We start from the raw sequence: 26568 nt of genomic DNA, 5'->3' as shown, positions 1-26568 counted from the left end.
GAGTTTATCATGTGCTGGCTCTGCTTGGGCCCCTCCAGCTGCAAACCAAGCAGAAAACACAATTTTTATCTGGCACAGCTGAGAGCTCCTTGTCAGACAGGGAATTTTATCAGCTCACCAGAAACTCTAATGAGTGCCATCCTTGGAATATCAGAGTGGAGGCAGAGCCACAGTGGAGCACAGGAGGCTGCAGGGCTTCCCACATACCTCTGCTCCCAGAACAAGGAATTCAGGATGGGCACAGATCCCTTCTGTGAGATCTGGGAAAGCTCCTGGTACAATTGGTATTCCCCAGTGGTGGCTCCCACCCAGTGCAGACCAGCTGGTTTTGATTGCAGGAGGCTTTGTTTGTGCCAGAGGGGTCTCCTCCATCCCTCTGGCCTCAGGAAGGGGAGCTGGGCACACCAGGTCTGGGACATCCCTGGGCCCTCAGGCATCAAACAGTGCTGAGCAGGGAAACAGCTCCCAGCTGGCACAACCTTCACAGAAAAGAGGAGGGGGGGAAAAAGCACAGTAAGTGTTGCCTGTTGAACAAAGCAGGGATTTCTGATTGATCCCCAAAACCCTCCCCAAAGAGCCCCCACAGCTCCTGCCAAGGGCTGCGAGGGCTGATGGGACAGCCCCTGACTGCAGCCTGCCTGAGCAGCCAAACCAACCTGCTCTGCATCTTTTCCACCATTTCTTATCAAAACACTGCCCTGATACAGGGAGCCTCTTACAAAACAGAATAAAGCCTGCTGCTGCCAAGGAATGATTGCTGCTAGCATTTATTTTTCCACAATTATTTTCAGGGCTGTCCTTTCGAGGCAGACCAGATCAAGGAGTGGTGCGTGCAGTACCTCATCCCAGGATAAATCCAGGGAGGCTCTATGACTCAGGAATGACTCACTGCTCCTCCTCTGTTCCTTCCAGACTCTTGGGGGTGTGCTAATTTATTGTCAGTCTGTATCTGCAGTCAATTATTCCCCCCAGCTCAGCTCTCCTGTGCAGAAGGAATTCAGGCACGTTCTGCTCATTGCTTACCTCTCCAGAGAGGCAAACAGGTGAGCAGACAGTGTCACCTTCACTCTGGCATCCAGAGAAAATGGGGAGGGATTTTCCCTTCCTTGAATAACATGTCCAGGTTAATGATCTGGAACTAGAGTGTTCCTACCAAACCCCCCAAATCCCCATTACTAAACTAAGATTGACCTTTCAGAGAGTTATTTCGAAAAACTTGGATAAAATAAGGTGGGTATGACTCAAACAACAGGAGGAAAGTGTCTGCCTCACAGCTGAGGCCCACAAATTGCTTTCACTGTCAGAATCAAGCATTCAGAATAAAAAACACAAAACAAGAATGATTAATCTCTTTTTTCTCTTTAGCAAGACAGATTGAAGCATCCCAGTGGAGCTGCAGGGGAAGTGTTTAAACAATGCCTACTTAGTGTCCAGCAAGTCCTCAGTGGCAGGAATATAAGAAAAGAAAAAATAACTGAAAAATGACATTTTTACATATGCATGTACAAGATACATAAGCCCAGAGAATCACAGAAGCATGAAAAATACTGAGTACAAATAGGCCTTTTCAGCTCTTCCCAGCCAAATGTTGTGAGCCTGAGGACACAACAGATACAGCAGAAATGCAAAAGAAAAATATTTTTCCAGTGGGAATGCTGGTTTAAAAATCCTTTCCTCCATGTCATTCAGCTCACCCCCATCTGATTTTTCCACCTCCCCCCTCCCAGGTTGTTTTGTGAGATATTTTTCAGTGGCAGCACCGGCTCAAGATACAGCACCTTTATCACTTCCAACTGCTTATTCCCAACCTTGTGTGATCCTGGCACGACGGGCTGTGTGGTAAATGCTTGTTCTGCGCAGACTGGGGCTGAAGTGGTCCTGAACTGGCCTTGCAAATCAAAGAGAGATTGAAAACAAGGTGCAGAATGGCAAAATAGCAATGAAATATCATTTTGGAATTAAATACTTTAAAATGCAAACAAATCCCCACATCCGAAATCCATGGAATTACAGAATCCTGGTTTGGGCTGGAAGGGACTTTAATGATCCTGTCCCAGCCCTCTGCCAAACACTTCTCATTAAATGTTCTAATCAGCCAAACCTTCTGAGGCAGTGACAAGCTCTCAGAAATGATCCCACACGATGCTGCAACTTGACATTATTATATATTCAAATAATTTTATTAAGCACAGTGTGGGAAGCTTGGCTGTTTTTCAAAATATCTGCATCTAAAAGAAGTCCCTACACCTACAAAAATAGCAGTTGCAGACAGACTCCAGATCAGAGTGTTATTCACAACATCAGACTTGTGATCAATAGCTGGGAGAGCGTTGCCAGAAATAGTCCTGCTCTGGAAACGCTTCCTGCTGCCTCAGAACAGGTTGTGCTCCTGTCCTTCTGCAGTTTCTCCTGGATTTTATCTCCAAGTACACAGAGAAGAAGCAAAGCTGCCTGACTGGTGTAGCCATGCTGTGAATCAGGCCAGAAGCACCAAAATCACCAAGAGCCAGCACCCCCTGTGTATTTCTGACAGGGATGAATGCCTCATCCCATTCCCCCACTTGCACAAGAATTCACACAGCCTCTTGATGAACCGGATGGGAAATCGATCCAGCTGGAAAAGCAAAGATCCACATCCCCTTTCCAACACAAAAAAGGCTCTCCCAGCCAGATTGCTGCTCAGTCTGTGCTGTGTGCAGACAGGACAAAGTGCTGAGTTCTGCCTGAAGCAACCCAGCCTGGGAATGCGACACAGTCTGAGCTCCACCTGGAAACAATTTTCCCCCCATCCCTTTTTCCCTCTCTCGCTCCCTGCAGCGTGCCTCGCTTCCCTGTGCAGCACCACAAACAGCCTCACAAGCACGGAGCAGGGACCACTCCTGTGCCCAGGGCTGGGGAGAGCTGGGGCTGCTGCCAAGGAAAAGTCTTTGCAACTGCTTCCAGCTAATCAGGTAACTGCTTCCAGCCTGCCCAGGCCAAGCCATGTCCTTTGCTATTCTCCAAATATTTATGTCTTTGTGAAACACATAAACATTTCATCAGAGGTCTCTTATTCCCAGCATTTCATGTGAAGTTGTTGTTTCCATGGTCCTAAACCCCCTTCAATGTGACTAATTCACACTGGGGGAGTTCTTGACTTGCCTCACCAGAGTCACAGAACCCCAGAACCCAATCCAGAGATCCAAATCCCCAGAATCCAATTCCCAGATCCCCATCCAGGCAGGGAAAGGATGGGAAGTGGTGACAGAAGTTTCTGCACTGTAGTGTGCTCCCTACCTGCAACTGAAGATTCTTATTCCTCTTTTTCCTTTTTCCCCCCCCTCCCTCCATCAAAAATTGTTTGCCTCTGAACTTTCCAAAAGGAACAAAAACACAGGAGCAGTTTGGGAAGTTCATGTAAATCGGCTGGTGAATGTAAATTTAGCCATTCACTTAATGTAAATGCAGCTGGTAAAAGGCAGTTTGGTGTTTCCTCTACTATTTACGAAGAATTTACACATTTAGTAAATCTCATCTTAAAATTCTGAGCTCCCCACTGATCTACCAGCAAACACATCAGAATCTTCCCAGTTAGGATGAGTAATTGAGGAGCTGAATTATTCAGCATTGTGTGGTCTGTGGCAGCCAGAAGATAAAATTCCCAAGTCTCTGTTACTTCATTTACTTTCTGCAAAAAGCCTTCCCTTGGTAATTTTAGAGCTCAGAGCATGGCAGCACATAGCAAGTTCCAGCTAAATAGCACACTCCCCAAAAGTTTGCTGTTTCCTTAATGTTCATGAATATTTCAGGACCTCTGCTGAGAGGTTTCAGTGCATTCCAGGACAGTGATTCTGGGTTTCTCTTCTGCCTGCACAGGAAACATGGCTGGACTGTGCCACACTCTGCATTGTTCTTTTAGCCGGCATTTCTTGCTATAACAGAGTCAGATGCCCTGAAAATATATGAAAATATAATCCTTGATGTGAGATGGGCACAATTTGTGGCTGTTGTGAGAGCAGAGTTCTCTCTAGAAATTCATTCATTTCCTTAAACCATGAGCAGTGCTGGAGTTAAGAAATAGAGTTTGCTTTTCTTACCCTTTCAGCTCATTTTTCCCATTGCTTGAACTGGTAAAAACACTTGGACAAAAATTTGAAATAACAGCAACACACAAGATCAGAAAATCAGTCTTTTCCAGCTGAAATTGGATTTACTGTAAAAAAACTACAGTGATTTGCATCAGCATGTGGTATAATTTGGGAAATACTCAATTATGGTACAAGTGAATTTAAGTATTTAAGTGTATTGTTTCATTTATCTTCTTTTGCTTATATTGGTGCATTTTTAATATACCATAAGAATAATTAAAAATAATGTCCTGTTTAGCAAATAGATTTGCAGGTCTCTGTTCTGAGAAAGCTGAATGAGCACTAAAATAACATAAAAAAATTCGTGTCAGGGTTTACAACACAGGCTTATCCTGAGTGCTTTGCCTTTAAAGAAATGCTGACAGCAAACCAAGGAAATTATTCAAATTTTAAAAACCCAGAATGTGAGAGAAGCCAATAATAAAAATTCTCTGGGTCGTTTCCCTCTGCAGTTAGAGCAGAGAGCTCACAGAACCTGAGCTCTGGTGAATCCCCACGTGGGACTGTGACATTACAGCTGCTGTGGGTGGGTCTGCACAAAACCCATGGAATTTTCAGGCTGAAAAGACCCTAAACAGGGAGCTGGGATTTGAGTGCAGAGGAAGCAGCGAGGCTGAAGGCTCAGCAACCACCCAGACTGCTGGGTAAGAGCAGGAATCCCTGTCTGGGACTGGAGATTACAGAAGATTCCCCCTAAACTGTCCCTCTGCCTCACTGACTGCCTCAGCCTGGGTAAAACAAGGATGGCAGGGCCCTCAAATGCTCAGCACTCAGTGTTTGTGTCCCAGCTCAACACTGCTGGAACAGGCACAGGGACAGCGATTCACTGCTCCAGTTCAAGGCACTTCCCTGCCCAGGGACAGGGAGCTGGCAGCTCCTGATTACAGGTGGATTCTTCTGTGCCAGCTGCACTCTGCTGCTGCCAGGAATCCCCCTCGAGGTTTGGGATGTGCCTGTGCCTCCTGGCCAGTCTGAAATCTGTGAATTCGGGGACTGTGCTGCCTGGGGGAACGGGAGGCTCCCTGCCTGGGATGTGTCTCCAGGGATGGAAAGCTCCAAGGAACACAGCTCAGTAACTGCTTCAGCCACCCCACCTCCAAGCAGCTGCTCTTGCAGTACAAGCCCACACTTGGGCTCAGATGGAAAATGTCTAATAAGAAAACAATTTTTCTTTCTAAATTCTTTCCTGTTTAATGCACACACTTTTATTTAAGAGGAAAAAAGCCCTGACTTGCTAATTTTAATTGAGTCCCCAGTCTGTGGGGCAGCTTGCCTTGATTACATTGTACTAAATTACTCATCCTGGACAGATCCTTCTCTTTATTTTTTCCTTCAAGAGCCAAAATATGATACTGCTTGGCAAGAGGAGTGTGCATCTAAAATGTCAAATTACAGCTCGTAACTATTACCGGATAGTTTTGGCCATAGCCCTTGGTGACTGTTCCAAAAGAGATTCTCCTTCTAGGAGATCCTAAAACCTAATCCATGCTTCATGTCTGGGTTTAGGTGGCACTTTAGGCATGTGTGGCTCTGGTTGAACTTGAAATTTCTAATTTCTGCAGACTTCCAAAGTTTGAGATTGCACAAACTGATAACCCCGTACACACAGTGCAGACAGTGAGAACTGCAGATCATTTCTTCTCAAATCATAAACAGCCACCTACTAAATCCACATTATTTAACATAACATGAGAATAAAATGAGGTTCATATTGGTCAGCTTTTCATCTGAAGATGGCACAGGAACTTGATTAAATCTCTGCCATTAATTAAAATGGAATTCAGTCTTTGTTCTCTGAACATGGATAGGAGTGATGGTACTATGGAGATTTTGCTATAAATGTTTGTGCAATTCAGATTTTACTTTTGCTGTGCTAAGACAAGATGCTGGACATCCTTTTAAATATTAACATGCTGGACATCCTTTTAAATATTAACATATCTGTTAGCAGTTCACGTTTCATTGCTGGCTTTCGAGGAGGTCACGCTGCAGGGAAAGGCAGATTCCAGCCTGGAGGGGTGCCTGAAGCCATCCTGATATCCCATGTTCCTGCCTGTGGGGCCTGCTGGGAGACCTGGCTTTTTGTAAATGGATTTTGTGGAGGTGAGAGGCACTGATGGGTGGAGGGGGGAGCGGTTTTGATGAGACAAAACTTATGGGCCTCTAGATGATTGCTCAATCAAACTAAAGGATTCAAGCAGAGCTGCTTCTACTGCCAGATGATCATTATGGACGAGGTTTGGATGGAAGAACTTGGGAATTCAGTGATAGAGTAATGATGAATCCTCCTCAGACTTGTCAGATATCCCATGGCAGGAACTCTGCCTGTTTGCTGATTGAAAAAGACATCTTGGCAGACCCAAATCAAAGACTTCCACAGCTTTGGAGGGCTTGAGCCTTTTAACCACATGGTAATTAAAGACTATAAATAACACTGAAAAATCCAGTTCAAACAGTCCTCAATAAATTATTTTAATGTGCTGTTATTGGCCCCCTCCTTCAGGATCTCACAAGTCTGCGCTGTCAGTCTGACAGGCTGAAATGTGCTCTGTCAAATCAACAGCTCAGCTCTGTCTTACAGACTGAGGGAAGCCTTGATTCCCTGTTTGTGGATGTGGCATTTGGGGACATGGGGCAGTTCTCTGGGAGCAGCTAGACTCAATGCTCTCAGAGATTTTCCAACCTAAACCATTCTGGGATTCCATGGAAGCTTCACCCAGTGTGAGGAAAGTTTTGTCACCTGAAAGGATATTGGGGCAGAGCCCTCAGAAGAGTTGTCTGGACAGTTCTCTCCGTGTTTGTCAGATGCAAATGACTCCAGGAACCCAAGAATTGTGGTTTTCTTGCCCAGTCCCTTGCTGAGGGAGTCCAGGACAGCTGAGTGCAGACAGTGGCTCTGTCCCTGAGCTGGGCAGTGTCACCCACCCAGGGCTGCTCTGGTGGTCACAGCTCGGACTCAATGCTCTTGGGGGTGTTTTCCAGCCTCAATTATTCTGGGATTCTGTGAAACATTATGTCTAACTCTGAGTTCCCAGATGTAGGAACAGTGGCAAAATTCAGCTTTCCTGCCTCCTAATCAGTGATGAATGTTTGCCTTGGAAACCTCTGCAAGTATTTACACTCTGGAGCAGGGCTGCTTCAGCTGGAACTCTGCAGACCTGGGGATTTTCTTCCTACTCCCAGCTGCTGAGGTCATTACCAGGTGTAAATCTCTGTCTGCTCACCAATCTCAGCCCTCCATGCTTGTTTTGACGTGTGCCACATTTGAGTATCTTTCCAAACCACAGAAAAGGTTTGTCCATTTTCCAAACAGAAAATGTCCCCCACTATCTGTGTGCTGGAAATGACAAAAACACTCTTTTCCTGTTCAGTGAGAAAATGTTCCATGTAATCAGAATTTGCAGGAGAGCAGAACTAAGAATTTACCTTTCAAAGCAGTCCATACTGAGAAGCAAGCACAGCTTTTGAACCCTTTTAATTATCTTTAAACTGCACACTGGAGTATCTTTGTAATGTTTTAGGTGTACAAAACAAACAAGAACTTGCATCTAGCAGCACTAATACCCACCCTGAAAACAGAGCTCACAGCTCCAAAATTTAGGAGTGTGTGGAAACCCTGCTGAGCCCTTACTGCACCTTTAGGCAGCAAAATCCCTTTGAAAGTCTGGGCTTTAGGCCCAACCCTGCCAAGAGTTCTCTGTGGAAAGCTCCTCCTCCTGCCTGGGGCTGAGCCTGGCACAGCTCTTGTAAAGGCTCAGCTTTCCAAACAGCCTAGAGCAGGCAGGAGAAAATCGTGTCAGAAGTGGCAAATAGATGAGTTCCCAGGTGATTGATCCAGATCCTTTCAGAGACAGGAATTCTGATTTGTGAACAGCTGGAAAGCACAGCTGGCCCCTCTCTGGTGCCAGTCTGTGTGTGGTCACTGTGGAATGTGCTCCATATGCCCTTTGGACACGTGTCAAAAGTCACATGTCATTAATTTCTCCAAGCTTTGCTGTATTAAAGGTGTAGGAAAGTCATGGAAATGGAAAGTGCCTTATTAGTGTGAAGAATTGTTTCCTGTGGTTTAGTTATTTTACTTTTTTCAGTCCAGATTTTTTTCCTGATGGAATGATTTGAGCTCTACCTCTGAGATTCCTGTCCCAGAAGTAAGTGGTTTGGAACAAAAGGGACATTTAACAAAAGATTGCACCGTGTAACTTTTGTAGAGTCATTAAAGGCAGATTGGATTCAGTGGCACTCATGGCTCCAAAGATGCTGCCCAGAGCAGCTGTGGCTGTCCTGGATCCCTGGAATGTCCAGGGCTGGACAGGGCTTGCAGCAGCCTGGGACAGTGGCAGGTGTCCCTGCCATGGCAGGGGTGGAATTAAGGTCCATTCCACCCCAAACCATTCCAGGATTCTGCTTGGTCACACAGGTCCCTGCATTTGGGTAAGCAGGACCTCAAAGAGTGGCTGGGACTCGTCTGACTCTGCTCTTCAGCAGTGCTTACAGACCACGAGGGAACAAACACAATTCCAAGGCTTGGTGCATTCCCAACAGAGAAAAGGGCAAAAATCATCACTCAGAATCAACACTGTGTCAGACAGACATCCAAAAAATTATTATTAGATATTTCAAAAGAAGCATTTTTAATAGCAATTGTTCTATGTGGGATTTTTTTTCTTTTTTTAATTTCAGTATGAAGTATTTGGTATTTGAAGTCTTTAATTGTGCTGGCGAAAAGCCACTTAGAGGCTTTGATTTTTGGAAGCAAATCCATGTGACTGATCCGAGTGGGATCATAATGGCTGCAAGGACCCATCCATTAGGAACTATTTTTAACAATGAAGTCAGAACTGGAATGTGAAAGTAAAGCTAAGACTAAACTACAGAAAGGTAAAACTCACAATATTCTTAAAGATTAAACTGTCCTGCAGTGACAAAATAGCTAAAGTTGTTCCTGGTGCCCGTATCCCAACCTATATTATCCCAGGTTATATTATTCCTAAATAGCTACCAACAATACTCCAAGTATGGACAACCATTTATCTCCTCTACTGAATGGTCAAGGAGTGTTGGAGTCCTTCCCAACTTTTTTCCTGACACTTTTTGCTTTGGTTCATTGTTGGTTTGTGCTTCTACATATTTGACCTGTCTTTCATTTTGCCCCTGTCTGTATTTTTGTTATGAGTTGTCTCCTTTCATGGTTTATTTGTTCTCAAGTGCTTTTGGCAACTCCCTGCCTAGTTTCAGTCATACAGGATGATGTTCTTCATCCATCACTCCACATGCAACAGGGAGCAGAACAGAGATCCTCATGGTAGCCAGTAAACAAAAACCAGAGATACCATCCCGGACTGGTTTGGGCTGGGAGGGATCTTAAATCCCATCCAGTGCCACCCCCTGCCATGGGGGGACACCTTCCACCATCCCAGGCTGCTCCAATCCCCCTCCAGCCTGGCCTTGGGCACTGCCAGGGATCCAGGGGCAGCCACAGCTGCTCTGGGCACCCTGTGTAAAAGTCTCGATGTAAAAGTCTGCCTAATATCTGATCTAAATCTCTCCCCCTTCAGTTTAAACCCATTTCTCCTTGTCCTGCTGCTAAAGGTGAGGGCAGGGGATGATGAGCCAGCAGCTTCCAGAGGGTGGGATGGGTACACAGCATCCTCCTGTGGGAAATGGGGAGAGATGGAGGGGAGCAGACCTGGGAAAACTGCTCAGTGTGAGCAACTGGGGTGAATCAAAGTAGGGCTGGGGGAAGGACAAAGCATTGCTCAGAGCCATGGGGATGGGAGAGCAGTGGGGAGAGCATGATGGTGAGTTCAGGCTGGAGAAGAGAAGGTTCCAGGGAGAGCTCAGAGCCCCTGGCAGGGCCTGAAGGGGCTCCAGGAGAGCTGGGGAGGGACTGGGGACAAGGCACGGAGGGACAGGACACAGGGAATGGCTGGAAGCTGAAAGTGAGTAGATTTAGGTGGATATGGGGAAGGGATTCTGGCTGGGAGGGTGGGCAGGCCCTGCGCAGGGTGCCCAGAGCAGCTGCGGCTGTCCCTGGATCCCTGGCAGTGCCCAAGGCTGGGTTGGAGCAGCCTGGGACGGTGGGAGGTGTCCCTGCCATGGCCGGGCCGGGCTGGGCTGCGGTGAGCGCACGGCGGTGCCGGTTCGCGGTGCCGGTTCCCGGTGCCGGTTCCCGGTGCCGATCCCAGCGGCGCTCCCATCCCCGCTGCCGGCGCTGTGGCGGCCCGGGCGGGGCGCGGGGAGGGAGGGGCGGCGGTCACGTGTGGCCGCCCGGTTAAAGCGGCCGCGGGCGGCGGGAGCGGCACAATCACGGCTGGGGCGGCGAGCGGGGCCCGCCCGCTGCCCGCCCGCGGCCCCCGCTCCGTCCGCAGCGCCCCGGCCCGCAGCAGCCCCGGCCCGCAGCGCCCCGCCAGCATGGCCGGGGCCATCATCGAGAACATGAGCACCCGCAAGCTCTGCATCGTCGGGGGCATCCTGCTCGTGCTCCAAGTCATCGCCTTCCTGGTGGGAGGGCTCATCGGTGAGTGCCGGGGGCCGCTGCCTTCCTCCTCCTCCTCCTCCTCCCGCCGCTGCCCGCTTGTTTAGTGCTGGTTACAGTATCGCTGACTCGCTCCCATGATCTCATTATCCGCTTTTGTAGCCGAGCGATCCCGGCTCCGGGCCCTTTGTGCCCGTCCCGCGGCTGCTGCGGGGGGAGCCGGCCAAGGAAAAGTTTCTGTGTTGGTTTGTTGGTTTCTCTCCTTTTTTTTTTTTTTTTTTTTTTTTGGCCTGGTTTCAGCCTGGACTTAAAGAAAGAGGGAAGTGGGAAAGCTTCAGTATGGCGACGGAACGCGCAGGGAGCCTCGCGTTTCAAAGTTGGCTTAGAAAATAATAATAATTTATTTTTTTAAAAGGATTTTTCCTCCCTTCTTGGCGCTGCACCTCCCCGTGCCTCGGCCTCCGAATCGGCCGCGAGAGGAAACCTTTCCCCTTGCCAGAATGAGAACAAAAAAAAAATATTAATAAAAAATCTAGGGAGGAAAAAAAAAAGGGGGAACGACTGGTGGGAGTGGAGGGTCCCGGCTCTGGGGTTTTTTTTGGGACTCGCGCTTTGTCCGGGCTCGTTTCTGCGGGGGATCCCCCCACTCCCTCCCGATCCCGTTCCAGGAGGGGTCCCCTCCCCTCCCTCCCATCTCCCGACCTCTGTCAGGACGGGTCCCCTCCCTCCCACCTCCCGATCCTCCTCCAAGAGGAGCCCCCCGTTCCGCCTCCCGCTCCTGCTGCAGGAGCTTCCCCCGTTCCCGATCCCTTCCCAGGAGAAGCTCAAACCCGCGTGGGCTCGGCCTGGGTTTGCTCCTGCCCGTGGAAAACCCTCGTGGCCGCCCAGGGAGGGGTTTCATCCCCGGCTCCCCTCGGCTCTGGGGTGCCCAGCTCCGCACCGGGCACTCTAAAGCCCAGATTGTGTTTGTTTATCCCTGAGCATTCCCAAAGGCAGGGAGATGGGAACTGGGACACAGCCCTGCGGCAAGGAGAGTTTTCCCTGGGGGATGGAAGGAGGAAGATGGAGGAGAGCGAGTTTGGGGCAGTCCTGGGAGTTTTTTAAATTTTTTTTTTTTTTTTTTTTTTACTAGAAAGCAGCTGAGTTCTGCGCCGGCTCCTTGGAATGATGGGCGCATGGATATGGCTGCTTTGGCCATTTCCAGGGTGGGAATGTTGCCTTTGTGTCCGGGAAGGGCTGTCCGGCCCTGCGGGGCATCCCCCGGGCCCAGCCCTTCCTCCCGGGCAGGATCCCTGCGGAGCTCTGCGGCTTTTTGGAAGAATCGGGGTCAAATTCACTCCGAAACTTTGTTGCACTTCGTTGGGAGAATGAAGTCGGGCTGTTCTCTGTTTGAGAGGGATCGAGGGTACAGCTCCGGCCATTCCTCAGGAAGCAGACCCTGTGCTCCTGGTGCCCATCAGTGCTTTGCCTTCCTGGCCTTGAATTATCAGCCTCTAATAACCATAAAACTCCACTAAACGTAATTTTGGAAAACTGCAGTTTCCCTCATTCTCTTCCTCACCTCTGACACAAGGGAGTCACTGGCACATACTGACTAAAACTCATTTTTCCTGCTCTTGCAGGCCTGAAACCACATGGAGTTTATCAGGATTAGCTTTTTTGCTTCCTTTTTTTTTTTTTCTCTTTAAGAGCTGGTTCAAGAGCAGGCTACTGAACCCACTGCTGATTCCTGAGATAAAATTTCTTGGCCTGTGCTGTGCAGAGAAGCCAGACTTCATCTTAAAAGGGTTTTTCTAGCAGTTTCTTGCTGCTAAATTGAAATAGTTGGTTTTTCCAGAGGCTGGTGTGGCTCAGAAAGCCTTGTTTGTGCTGGCATCCGGGGACAGATGTGACAAACAGATGTTTATGGCTGGCTTTACAGGGAAAAGAGACAAGTGTTCTGCTCAGTTTTGAAGGGATTCGGAGATTAAAGAATTTAAATTATGTTAGTTCAGTTTTCCAGCTGGTTTATTCCCTGCTTTATTGGCTGGTGCTGCTGCTGGGCATCCACCTTGCACCCTCCCATCCTGGATGGGTCTCCCAGGTGGGGTGGGAAGCTGCATGGACAGGTTGGATGGGCTGGGGCCAGCAGGGACAGGGATTTGGGGCTGAGTTCAATGCCCTGCACGAGCTCAGTCACTGCATCCTGCTGGAATTCCTGCACAGGCTCAGTCACTCCATCCTTCTGGAATAAATGCATCTTCTCTCTGTGGGCAGGTCCTAGGGGGTGCTGCCCCCAAAGTTCTTTAATTCCTGGATTCCCTCGGATCAGACTGCTCTGATCAATCATCCAAACTGTTCTTTCCTCTGCAGCACTTACCCCTTCTGGTGCATTGAAGGAGTTCAGAGGCTCATCCCTGAGCCAGCAGCTCCCAGCCAGCCCTCCTGGGAGCTGCAAATCCAGGGATATCTGGTGCTTGTGAAACACCAAGTTCCATGTGTAACCTTCGGTGTGGTCCCCAGTGTTTGGCAGGGTGACCCACGGCCTGGGAGGCTGAGCAGCTCTTCCCAGGAACCTGCCCTGTTCTGGGCTCCCTGTATCCCTGGAAACTCTGATCCAGGGGTCAGGCCCGACCCCTTTAGTGCATCCCAGCGTGTGGGGTTCCCCACAAGGAGACTCCTCGTGCTGAGCAGCGGGTCGGTGGCAGCGTTCCGAAGGGATCAGAGCCGTGCCAGGAGAGCTGCCAGTGCCGCCCCACGGGGGTGCCACCAGGTGGGCTGGGAGCAGAGGTGGCACTGCCACGGTGGCCCCGCTCTGGTTTGATGCAGCGCACCCAACAGACACCAAAATCCGGTTATTTTGGTGTGCCCAGGTCTAGACAACCCAAAATACGTACACGAGTGGGACAGGGCTGCTCAGCCCAGCCAGCCTTTCCCCTCGCAGGCACTTAGGTCATGTTTCAAAACAATGACTAAGTGCTCTATTTTAACAGATCCCTCGTGCCAGTCCAAAATACCCAAATGCAGCACGTTGGTACCTGATACAGCCACCACAAAGCTGGTTTTCCTCACATCAGGGGGTTTCTGCCACTGCAGGATCCCAGCTCGGTTTTGGGCAGTCAGTGTGTGTGATGCCAGGGTTTTAATGCAGCTTCCACATTTCCAACAGCTCTTTTATTTAGCAGCAGGAACCTTATCAGCTCTCAGGTGGGATTTGCTCAGAGCTGCCTGTTGGCAAAGCACGAGATGCACACGGAGGGAGAAATTCCTGTGGCAGGAGGAAGCTCCTGTGCCAACAGCTCCCTGACAGGAGCATGCAGCCAGGTGGGGTCAGGTTCTGCTCCCAGGGAACAAGGGGCAGGATGAGGGGAAACGGCCTCAGGCTGTGCCACGGGAGCTTTAGGTTGGATATTTGGGAAAATTTCTTCATGGAAAAGGTTGTCCAGCCCTGCTGGAGGCTCTCCAGGGCAATGGTGGAGTCCCCATGCGTGGAGGGAGCTTTGCAAAGCTCAAAAGGGAGCAAACACCCCAAAAGAGAAATTTATTGGGCTGTTTCTTTGCTGTGCTTTTAATGAACTGTTGGCTCCAGAAAGTGGGGCTGTCACTACTTGAAACCCCACAGGATTCCTGGTGTCTGCTCCTTTCGTGGAAAACATCTTGTTTAAAGGTCACACTTCTGGGCTGTGTGTGATGTGTTCAGTCGGGATGCAGCAGTGGGAGATAGAACATGATCCACAAAATTAATCCTAATGCAGCCTTGTCTCCACTATCCTGCTGTAAATGATGGCACGTGTGGATTACAGGAGGATGGGATCACCAGGGATGGTTTCTGTTATCGTTTGTGAGGAATGGGGCTGATGATAATTTACAGGCACGCCAGCATTCCCAGGAGCCCCTGCCTGCTCTGCCTTCCCTGGATCCAGTGGGGCTGTCCTGGGATGCCACCAGGCTTGTGACAGCCCTGGACAGGGCATGAGGACAAACCTTGCACCTCCAGTGCTGGGGCAGAGTTGGGTCCCTCTGCACAAGAGAGACTCTGAGGGTCTCAGGAGAGGCTGAGGGAGCTGGGCAGGGGCTCAGCCTGGAGCAAAGGAGGCTCAGGGGCCCTTGTGGCTCTGCACAGCTCCTGCCAGGAGGGCACAGCCGGGGGGGTCGGGCTCTGCTCCAGGGAACAGGGACAGGAGCAGAGGGAACGGCCCCAGGCTGGGCCAGGGGCAGCTCAGGGCGGATATTGGGAAAATTCCTCCTGGAAAGGGTTCTCCAGTCCTGCCACAGCTGCCCAGGGCGGGGCTGAGTCCCCATCCCTGGAGGGGTTTTACATCCCTGTGGATGTGGCACCTGGGGACACGGGCAGGGGTGGCCTTGGCAGTGCTGGGAACAGTTCAATTCCTGGCCTAAAAGGGCTTTTCCAACCGAAACATTTCCATGATTCCACAGCTGGACCAGCTGCAGCTTCCACCTGGCTGTGCTGCTGCTGGGAATTTTGGCTGGGATGTTCCAGTGAAGGTCACCACAGCTGAGCTGGGACACACCAGTGTCCCCCTGGCAGCTGCTGGGGTGGAAGTTGTGTGTGCAGAATTTGACTGGATTTATGTGGGTTTGATGCCTCTTGGTTGTTTGGAAAGCAAAGCTTTTGATTACAAATTATCTTTTTCTGTGGGAAGCTGTTGGTGTTCATTTCTAGTTGCCTTTTCATCTCGGAATTTATATATATATATATATATAAAGTTATTTTCTATATACATAAAGGAAAAAAAACCAAACAACCCAGATCTCTGTGCAGCTTTGAAAACTTTTTGAAAGGGAATTTTCAATGGCTTATTTTATGTGAGTTACTTTAAAGGTCCCTTCCAACTCGAACTTCCATGATTCCAAGGATGCCATATCCCAAATCACGGATCCTTGGTTCAGACAAGCACAGGGGATGCAGAACTCTCTGTGGTCCAGGCAAAGCCAGAGCAGGCTCACACCCAGGGAACTGCTGCAAGCCCAGTGCCCACCCGTACACTGTACAAATTTAACTGATTGGAAAAGTGGAGGGATTTATTTAGCACATGAGTCCTCTGGGCTGAGGGGATGATGGATTAAGGAGGTGCAGGTTCACTGCTCCCTTCCCTGGCTTAGGCTGGAAAAAACAGAATTGTTGTGACTGGAGGAACTCAAACTTCCTTGTGTGTCTGGCCGGGAGAGATAATGAGTCATGTGTGGCCATGGCTGAGCAGCTCTCCACAATCCCAGCTCATTATCTAAATGTCTGATTTGGCTCCTGAGCCCCCTGTTTCCAGGATTTCATTTTCTTTCCTGGGATTTCATTACCTTCCTCGGGCTGAGCTGATCCTTTGACAAGGAAAGCACTCGGATTTCCAAGGTATGGATAGGAAAGAGTGTTTCAGGCTGGGGATAAAGAACATTTTTGTGTGCCTGACTTCCTTTCATGCAGGGCCTCTCCAGGAGCTGGTCGGTGCTCCGTGGCCATGAATGCCAATGGATCCTGTGTATAGACACATTCCTGCAGTGCTGCAGCCTTGGCAGAGGCGCTGGGAGCCCAGGAGAAAGCAGACACGAAAGGTCATGGCTGTTTAGTTAGGCCTGCTCAATTCTTCTTTTGAGGAGCTGTAACTGTAGCTGAATGGGCAAAAGTGCCAGAAATGGAGAGTTCCCAGGCAGGAATGGCAGTGCTGGGGCCTGAGGAGCTGGGAATCCTCGGAGGTGCTGGGGTTTTCTCTTTTCACAGCTGCATCACTTCCAAACCCAAACCTGGGAGAGCTCAGGTCAGTCCTCCTGCTGCTCCCCCTCTGTTGATTTAAATGTGACCCGAGCTCTTCCCAAGCAGTGCTCCTGCTGCCTCCCTGCCCTTTGAGAGGGAAAACCTCCACACAGGAAGCCTTTTCCTTGGTAAATAACACTTGTGGCCTTTGAAGTCCCTGACAGCCTGGGAAAGCCTTTGAAGGCTCAAGGTGTCCAGTGGGGAAGGGCCTGGCCCGGCCCATTCACATGGAGATGAAATTCCTCACATATCTGAGCACGGGCAGTTTCCAAGGTATCTTATCTTGGGGAGTGTCAGGCTCAGGAGAAAAGCTGCTGGATAACAACAGCTCTCCCTGCTCCCTGGGATCTGTGTGCAGGATTTCCTACCTTGGCTGGGGGTTGCAGGAAATGCATCTCATCCCACTGGAAAACTGACTTGGAGGAAGATCAGGCTCTCCGTGGCAATTAGGAAATCAGTCTTATCTCTTTTTTTTTCCCCTATTTCTTCTTTTAAATATGTTTGAATATCCATTTCTGCATTTAGGGAGCTCTACTCATGCTCACCTCATTTGTATTCTTTGCTGCTGTTGAATATGGATGTGAATCATGGAGATCATTCATTCAGTTCTCCAGATTTCCCTGCTGTGTGACTTGCCTGGGGCTGAGGGAATAATTCCTTATCTCTGTTCCCCAGGAGCCCTTTGGCTGCTTATGAGGGAGCTGGGAATCCCCTGCTCCCTCACTTCTAAGGGCTGTGGGCATGGATGCTCCTGCAGCTCCTTGGGAACTGATTTATTGGGAAAAACCTTCAGTTTGTGCTGCTCTGAAGAGGCTTTGCTGGTAGCAAAGCTGCAAAAGTAGCACTGGAGAACAAACCTTGAGGGAAAACACAACCCCTGGGACATGAGAGTACCCAGCAATATGTGGCTGGATTATAGAGTCACAGAATCCAGGATGGTTTGGGTTGGATGGACCTTAAATCCCACTTTTATCCCACCCCTGCCATGGCAGGGACACTTCCACTGTCTCAGGCTGTTCCAAGCCTGTCCCTGTTCAGGGGCAGCCACAAAGTTTCTGTTCTGATCCAGCAAACTTGGGTTTGATGGTTTGGACAGGTTCATTTTTGTGATCTGGAAAAAAAAAACAAACCAGGGAAACCTGTAGTACTGATAAAAGGCCTCTGAAACAACAGAAATATGGGTGTTCAGCTGCAACAGGATATCTGGAAACTCCCACTGTAAATCAGGACGGAATTGGTGCCCCAGGGCTTTAAAGGATTTTGGTCTGGATAAAGCCTGAACTCAAATATAAGAAAGAAAAACCTTTCCCAAGGGGAGTGGGCTTCCAGTAGGCAGTAGGGTTATTTAAATATACAATTATTCTGCATATAAAAGCTGCTGCAATGTTCCAAAAAGCTTTGTGAAATAAGAACTATCAAAGAAGTAGTAATTACAAGTCTCTGTGTCACTCAAATTTATTAAACTGGTGCTATCGAGGTCAGGGAAGAGGGAGGCAGAAAAAATCCGGCTGCAATAAATACATATTCATAATCCTGAGTGCATGCATGGTGTTATCCAGGTTGTGGCTGTTCCAGTTGGAAAAGCTGGGTCTGTCCATGATAAATTAGCTTGTTTATTCCTACCCTGCAGTCGCTTAGGGTAATGAAGCAGAAGCCCTTTGTGTGTGCTCGCTGGGAAGTGCTGGCTGGCTCCAGAGGGGGTAATTGAGTAGAAAAGCAGAATGCTCCCGGTGCCGGGAGAAGTTAAATCCCCCCGAGGTCAGGGGGATTCAGCCTTTAATCAGTGTGGACACAATGCAATTGAGAGTTTCCAAAGGGCTTGTTTATGGTGCTGGAGCAAGGGTCGGTGCTTAATGGGAGTGCTGGAGGTGCTGGGATGAGAAGGTGCAGGATGTGATTCCCAAGGTGAGGGCTGCTGGGGAGCTGAGAGGGAGTGGGATCCTGGAACTTGAGCGCAGGAGGAAGGAGGTGTTTGAGGCTCCATCACAGGAGCTTTCTGAAGATCTGCTGAATTTATTGAAATTGAAATACTGAGTGGTGGTGGTTCTTACCCAAACCTAGGTGTACGTAACATATCCCCCCAAAAATGCTAAAAAAATCGAGCTCACTTGACTCAGTAATTTTTTTCCCTAAAGCTTTAGGTCTAAAACCAGAGAAGCAGTGTGGTTTTCTTTCTTTGAGGACTAGCTCTGGAGGGAAGCCCCTTGGACCTTGTTTTCTGCTGTCCTGGTGGGATCAGGCCCTGAGCACCCTGCCCTGACCTGGCTGAATGGAAAGGATGAAATTCTGTGCAGGATTGTTTCACTCAGTGAGACACAGCTGAGGTGGCCCTGGCAGTCCATGGGAAGCCCTCCCTGGGCAGTGGTGGCCACACTGGTGAAGGTGTCCAGGTTTCCAAGTATTTGCTGGCTAAAACCATCACAGGGAGCAGCAGGATCTGCTCTGCCCCTGTAATTTGGGATTTCTGCAGTGAGCTCAGCACCTTTGCAGGCCCAGCTGGAGGAGATGCAGAGGCAGAAATCTAGGGGAAATATAGATAAATAGATATTGGGAAGGAATTGCTCCCTGGGAGGGTGGGCAGGCCCTGGCACAGGTGCCCAGAGCAGCTGGGGCTGCCCCTGGATCGCTGGCAGTGCCCAAGGCCAGGCTGGACACTGGGGCTGGGAGCACCCTGGGACAGTGGGAGGTGTCCCTGCCATGGCAGGGCTTTGGAATGAGACAAACTTTAAGGTCTCTTTCACTCTGTGGTCCTGTGGCAGTGCTGGCAGCTCCAGCACCTCCTGCCCATGGCTTTTGGCACTTGGCACTGCTGGTGCCCAGCCCCCTGGCACAAGGGCTCTCTGCCCCATGGCTGCTGCCAGCCCCTGGGGCCAGGACTCCCTCCTGGGGGCTCCTGGCTGAGTTGGCTCCCAGAGAGCTGCACTCCCCTGGCTCCTGCCCAAGCCTCCTCTGGAAGCTCTGCTCCCCTCTTACTCCAAGCGGTACCTGCATTCCTGCAGCTCTCATGGCAGCGAGCAGCACGAGGCTGATGCACTGTGCTGAGCACACAGAGCTGTTCAATTACTCAATTATTTACAGGCTGACAGAGATCCTGGGATCTGTGGGGCTGCTGCACCCCCGGGCTGGGGGCAGAGGGGCTGGGGCAGCCCTTGGCACCACAGCACAACCCAAATCCCTGGGTGAGAGCTTTGTTTTGCATAGCACTTTGTAATGCTCTTGGCTGAGTTGGCTGCAGCTCCACAAAGCATTTTTTTTTCCACTTGGTTCAAGGCTCACTCGGATTGAGTGGGCCAGGAGCCAGATCAGTAATGGAAGCCAAGTGCCGGCGTTTGTTTGGTGCGCGATTCCCGACAAGGAATATGTATAGTAATTGTCTCATGCTCCTCAAAGCTGTAACTTTGGCAGAGGGAGGCTGCAGGGAGCATGCCAAGTGTTTAAAATCATAATCAGGCAGTGATGAAAACATGTATTTATGGCTATAATGAGTTGCATCAAAGCAAGAAACGTTCGGCTTCTCTGTAGAGGGAACGCTGTCTCTTAATTCAGAAATGCCTTCGAAATCACCCAGAATGTGTCAGAGTTAAAGAGCTCAGAGAGCTCGGCTGAAATGCCTGGCTTACTTCACAGCAGTATTCCTGATATTCCCTTCCAGCTGCAGCTCTAGCTGTGGTTACTGGGCTCTGCATCGAGGCACAGCAGAGGAATCAACATTTATTGCAGTGTTTTATGCACTATGGGCACATCATGAGAGTTCTGTAACCCTGGACTTGCAGCTTCATCTGTGTTTGTTTGTTGAGGGCTTTGTTTTATTCTACTTTGCTGTTTCTTGATGCAGTATTTAGGGTGGGTATTGTGAGAGGTTTCCCCCCAGAGGGTGCTGGGCACTGCCCAGATCCCCAGGGAATGGGCATGGCCCTGAGGCTGCCAGAGCAACTCCAGGAGGGTTTGGACAGCTCTGCCAGGGATGCTCAGGGTGGGGTTGTTGGGGTGTCTGTGCAGGGCCAGGGGCTGGATCCATGATCCTTGTGAATCCCTTCCAATTCAGGATATGTCCTGATTCTGATATCAATAATTTGTTCTGTTTTGGGGTTGTTTTAATATCTGGATGTTGTGTGATTCCTGCATGCAGCAAGGCTTTGGGATGCAGCAGTGCAACAATGCATCCCAGGAGCTGGGATCCATCTGGGAGTTTCCTGAATCCTTTCATTGGGAAAAGCCCTCTAAGGTCAATGAGTCCAACCATTAACCCACCTGCTCACAGCAGTCCCCTGGAGCCCACCCTTATCCCGGCATCCCCGTGCCTTTGGAGCTGGAAGAAACTCAGGTGCTGTGAAAAAATGGAAAAAATGCAGTTGATAAACATTTGGCTTTGGAGTAACTTCCTCCTGCCTGGCGTTGAGTCACCGCTCCCTGCCCGTGGGAAGCCGTGTGGATGTCGCCCTGTGCCGAGGTGGCACACTGGGCAAGGTGCTCCACAGGGCTCCTGGCTGCCATCCCAAATGGCTCCAGAGCTGCTGGGATGATCCTGCTGTGCCCAAATTACAAGGGAGCCAGGGCTGAATCATCTGGGTGTAGCAGTGCAGGGCTGGGGGCAGCCAGGAGCCCTGGCTGGGAGGTGAAGCTCACTCTGGGGTTGTTTTCCTCCTTGGGATATTGGGAGTTTGTATAGTGGTGTTATTGCTGCTGGAGTATTTGGGGGGGGCTGTGATCTGTAAGGGAAGTCCTGGATGATCAGAATGAGGATGGTGACAACATGAAAATCACCTTCTGCAGAGTCTCACTTCCCATGCCACTCACTGCCTGGGGGGAAAATCTTCCTGCCCAAGGAGATGTGTGGCCTTGCATGGTGCAAATCCCCGTGGTAAATCTTCCTGCCCTGCAGGACCACGAAGTTTGGAATTAGTTTATCCATCCAGGTTTCTCTGGGCACACGCTTTCTGGGTGGATTTGCTTGGGTGAGCACAGGGAAAGGAGAAGAGTTCAGTAAATCAGGCTGATTTTGTGTGACCGAGGTATCTGAGACTGAACCAGCAGATCCCAGCTCTTCAATTAATCCTAATTTGATCCCACTACAAAGTCAGTAATACATCTGTGGATGTAATAAACTTAATTACTTGACTGTGAGATCAAAGAGCTGTGAAGGAGCAGCACTGGGTGCATTTGTTTTAAATTGCCTTCAAAGAGGCGAGCGGGGAGCTGTGAGTTTTGGTGGGGAAGCCGCTGTATCAGATGTCTGCAGATGCTACAAGTGTGGTTCTCTTGCATTGCCAGCCCCCAGCCCCACGACAGCTGTTCCCTACATGTCAGTGAAGTGCATTGACGTGAGGAAGAACCACCACAAAGCCAAGTGGCTGATGCCCTGGGGACCCAACCACTGCAAGAAGCTGAAGGACTTTGACGAGGCCGTGAGCCGGCAGATCGAGGCCAACGACATCGTGTTCGCCGTGCACATCCCGCTGCCCAGCAAGGAGATGAGCCCCTGGTTCCAGTTCATGCTCTTCATCATGCAGCTGGACATCGCCTTCAAGATGGACAACGACCTCAGTAAGTGCCTGGCACAGGAGCTGCTGCCTGGCTCTCCTTGCCCAGAGGGCCTCCCCTAGAGGGGTTTTTACCTGGTGCTGTGAGTTGTGTTGGTGCCACACAGTGAGGTGGTGCTGGAGCACTTCCTGAATCTGGGAATTGGTGATCCTGGAATGGTTTGGGTTGGGAGGGACCTCAAAGTCCATCCTGTGCCACCCCTGCCATGGCAGGAGCACCTTCCACTGTCCCAGACTGCTCCAACCCAGCCTTGGGCACTGCCAGGGATCCAGGGGCAGCCACAGCTCACAGACAGGAATTCCTTCCCAATATCTAACTTTAGTTCCCCTCCTCTCCATTTGAAGCTATTATATAAATACTAAATAAATATATAACACCCTCCCTGACACACACAAAACACACAACTCCCCCCCAAAGTGAGAAATAATCCTGCACTAAAACCTGCACAATTATGTTGAGAGCAGCAAGGGCAGGACTGCTCTGGCCCTCCCTGGAAGGGAAGTTGTCCAAGTGTTTGCATGGTTTAAAGTGTTTGGGGAAATCCCTCTCTAACTATAAGGCACAGTGAATAAACAATTTGCTTTCCAGACTGGTTGGGCTGGGCTGTGTGGAGCTCCTGCCCTGGCTCCAGCCTGGCTGTAGGGCTGGCTTCATCCTCAGGCATCTGTGGAGTGGAATCAGTTCAGGGAGTTAGTGGGGGTTAGGAGCTTTTTTAGCCATCTTTGTGTCCTTGACCCCTTCCTGCTCAGTGTGGAACTGTTCCTCCAGCTATATATCCCAAAATCCCGGACTGGTTTGGGTTGGGAAGGACCTCAGAGCTCCAGTCCCACCCCCTGCCATGGGCAGGGACACCTTCCACCATCCCAGGCTGCTCCAAGCCCTGTCTCACCTTCAGCACTTGCAGAGATGGAACAGGGATGATTTAACACATTATCATTAAGATAAGTTAGAAATGAAATTGTAGGAAGCTTTCACCTGTGTTCTTATCCCTGTAATTATCTCTGAAATACAGAGAGAGCAGCTTTGTGCCTTTATTAAGGCCTCACCTGCTTCCACTTGGACAGATGATTGCATTAGGGAAACAGCTCTTTATTCCAAGGACTTTCAAGCTGAACCACTGTGCTGGAGTCAGGAGCTGGCCCTTGGAGCAGGCTGCTGGAATGCTAACCCAGCCTCTGGCAGCATTTCTGCTGCAAGAGCAGAGCCTTTGCTTGGGCTTTGAGCCCTTCAGTGACTGAGTCCTGCACAGGTGGGAAGCTTTTTTTGAGATCTCAAAGCAGAACAGCTCATCCAGGGCCACCCCCTGGGTAATAAAAAGGAGGTTTGGGGATTGTCCAACACTTTGTACCAAGCTGCAGGCAGATGTAAATTAGGTGTAGAATCTCAGGAACAAGTAACACATTTCTTGCTCGCTAGATTGTGTTGTAACAGCTCTTGAAGAAATAAACAGCAGACTTGTTAAGCTGAATTAATTGCACCTGTGTGTCTGCCCCTGCTGTTAAATGAAAGGGCCCCATTGATCAGGTGATTGGGATCAGCTCCTCCAAAGGGACAGCAATAAGAATGTGAAATAACCTCAGTTCTTCCTTTAAAGCAGCAATTCAAGTTTCTTCTCTCTGGGGCTCTGAGCCCTCCAGGCCTCCTTCTGCTGTGGCTGATGCCAGCAGGGGCTGGTGCCAAACCAGGGCCACTCCTGGAAGGCACCACAGCTGCTGAGGCCTCTGCTCACTGTCCTGAGAACTGTCTTGGAGCTGCCTCAGATCATCCAGGAAAGCAGCACTGCTGGGAGCTGCACAGGATTTATCCTCCTGAGGAAGCTGCTGCCTGGGGCACATCCTGCTCTCCTGCTCCTCTGCAGGGTCTGAAGGTGCTGAGCACAGTCCTGGGCTCTGCCAGCTCCCCTTGGCCTTCCCAGGGAGGTTTCTGAGCCACATCAAACTGTCTCCTGCTTTTTTCCTCCAAGGCCCTCGGTTGTCCTCTTCCCCTGCAATTCCTAAGCAAGGCCAAGGCACAGAGTAAACCTGCATTTGGTTTTTTCAGGGTGCTGGGTGCCAAAACCCTCCTGGGGCAGGGGCAGCTGGGCCTGTTGGGAAATGTTGGTGACTCATGGCTGACTCCTCATCCACAGAGAGCTGGAGTCAGACCTGTGTCAGCTTTCCCCATCCAGAACCTGTGTCAGCTGTCCTCATCCAGCCAGAAAGGGTTTTTCAGGGACAGAGGGGCAAGGGCAGCCCTGGTAAGGTGCCCTGAGAGAGCTGGCAGGGCCTGAGCCTCCTGGAGTACCCTATGGGATCTCACCTTTCAGAGGAGCAACCAGCCCTGATCACCTGCACCTTGGGAACTGCCTCTGGACTTCCAGTGGTTTTGAAACAGAGATTTTTTGGAATGCAGATCTTTAGAATCTGAGTTTATCCTTCCCAGAAAGCTGGGAGAGAATCAGGCTGTTCCTCTGAGGAAAAGGCTGTTTCTGTGCTGTCCCTTTCCTTTCTCGATGCATTGTGCACTGAATTATTAAAACCCCTTCCCAGAACTGGGAAAGGAGGGGGCCAGAGGAAGGAGATGGAGTTTCTTTGCAGCTGGAAAGCAACTGTGTACAGCGAGAGAGCAGAGTGCTGCACTCTCCTTTTCTAATTCGTCCAGCCTTGGGCTTTTTGGTAGGTTTTGTAATTTGAGGGAGCTGCTGAAGCATGGAAGTGTAATGGAAATAATTCCAGCATTTCTGCTTGCCTGCCATAGGCTTCTCCCCAGCCAGCTGTGTTAGTGTGCAGCTGGCACAGAGCCCCCTCCTGAAACTGCTCCACTATTTTTAGGCCATTGTAATGTGAGTGAAGATATCCTGGGCAAGTATTGTCCTATAAAGTGATTCATGGAAAAGCTCCTGGGCAGTAAAATGCCAGTGGGAAAAATGACACTGGTGGTGTTTGGAGCATGAGCAGGGAGTCCCTCACTGGGAGGAGCACAGGGCTCAGGGCTGGGAAACCTCCAGGAGTGTGTCTTGTCCTCATTTGGGTTGGAAGGACCTCAAACACCATCCAGTGCCACCCCTGCCATGGCAGGGACACCTCCCACTGTCCCAGGCTGCTCCAGCCTGGCCTTGGGCACTGCCAGGGAGGCAGAGGCAGCCACAGCCACCCTGTGCCAGGGCCTGCCCACCCTCACAGGGAAGGATTTATCGCCGATAAATCTGATCCTGCTCCCTCTCAGTTTAATGCTGTGCAGGAAAAGGACACCCTCCCCTCCCCAGAAAATTGTCTATTCACCATTTGATTAATGGGAGTAAGGCACGAATCTCCTTAAGATTTGGTTCTCTGTCACTGTCCTCGTTTGTTCCTCAGGCACAATGGGAGTTGCTGATGGAAGGCTGGTGTAGGATTCTCATGGAATCATTTAGGTTGGAAAAGACCTCTAAGATGGAGTCCAACCACTAACACAGCTCTGCCATCAGTCTGCTGTGCTGAAATACATGGATATATGGATATATCTGTATTTTATGTTGACAGCCCTGAAGGGTCTTTGCACAAAACTCATTTCCAAGGGGAGGTGCCACCCCAGCAGAGAGACTGATGGAATTCCAGAGGGAGCCTCTAATCCATTGGCCTGGAAAGGCACGCAGCAGTTCATCTTCTGCCTTCTGGTTTTCATACTCCATGGCAGCAGCAACATTTGGACTGCAAAGATGAAATACTGAAAGCTGTTTTTCTTGGATTAAATCCCAAGCATTCCAGTTGGTTTTATGGCTTCTGAAATGGAGTTCATGGTTCTTTTTAGCCTGGCCAAGTTCAACCTTATGTTCCCATTTATCTGTTTTGCTGGTCTCCTAAACAGCGGATCTGAGATGGCAAATTCGTGTTTCATGGAAACCCAACTCCTGGCAGCTCTGGAAAGAGACTGCATGTGGATCTGGATGGTGCAGATCACATGCACCAGAAAATGCTCAGAAAAATCCTGAGGTGTCCACATCAGATGCACAACCCAGCCACCTCCAAAGGGCGTAAAAATAGAACTGCTGACGACAGATCCCATCCACACCCCTTCCCATCCGGTGGGATGAGTGTGCCACCACATATTCCCAACAAAAATGTAGCTGAAAAGATGGGTTCTGGAGCCATGTCCCAGTGCTTCTCCAAGGCAGATGGTTCTGGAGCCATGTCCCAGTGCTTCTCCATGGCAGATGGTTCTGGGCCATGTCCCAGTGCTTCTCCATGGCGGATGGTTCTGGAGCCATCTCCCAGTGCTTCTCCAGGGCAGATGGTTCTGGAGCCATGTCCCAGTGCTTCTCCATGGCAGATGGTTCTGGAGCCATCTCCCAGTGCTTCTCCATGGCAGATGGTTCTGGAGCCATCTCCCAGTGCTTCTCCATGGCGGATGGTTCTGGGGCCATGTCCCAGTGCTTTTCCATGGCGGATGGTTCTGGAGCCATCTCCCAGTGCTTCTCCAAGGTGGATGGTTCTGGAGCCATGTCCCAGTGCTTTTCCATGGCGGATGGTTCTGGAGCCATCTCCCAGTGCTTCTCCAAGGTGGATGGTTCTGGAGCCATCTCCCAGTGCTTCTCCAAGGTGGATGGTTCTGGGGCTTTCCCAGCAGCTGTGGCTATTAAGGGTTTGGTGCCCTTCAAAAGGAGGCTGGGCTGTAACATGCACATGCTCATTTTGGAGCGTGTTCCTCGTTCAGAGCCTTCC

At 50.1% G+C, this 26568-nt stretch overlaps 1 protein-coding gene across 1 annotated transcript in view; it reads left to right on the top strand.

Moving 5' to 3' along the window:
* The first annotated feature begins 10446 nt into the window (after window positions 1–10446).
* The window catches only part of WLS (Wnt ligand secretion mediator), a 29854-nt gene continuing 13732 nt past the window's right edge, over window positions 10447–26568 (top strand). Inside the window, exons 1-2 of the mRNA XM_036387902.2 lie at window positions 10447–10644; window positions 21620–21892. Of these exons, the coding sequence (XP_036243795.1) occupies window positions 10539–10644; window positions 21620–21892 (379 nt within the window). The 5' untranslated portion in view covers window positions 10447–10538. The remainder of the gene's footprint in view (window positions 10645–21619; window positions 21893–26568) is intronic.

The sequence above is a fragment of the Molothrus ater genome, chromosome 9 (genome assembly GCF_012460135.2).
Source record: "Molothrus ater isolate BHLD 08-10-18 breed brown headed cowbird chromosome 9, BPBGC_Mater_1.1, whole genome shotgun sequence".
Lineage (NCBI taxonomy): Eukaryota > Metazoa > Chordata > Aves > Passeriformes > Icteridae > Molothrus > Molothrus ater.
The sequence above is the reverse complement of the archived record's forward strand: the minus strand, read 5'-3'. Positions and strand labels throughout refer to the sequence as shown.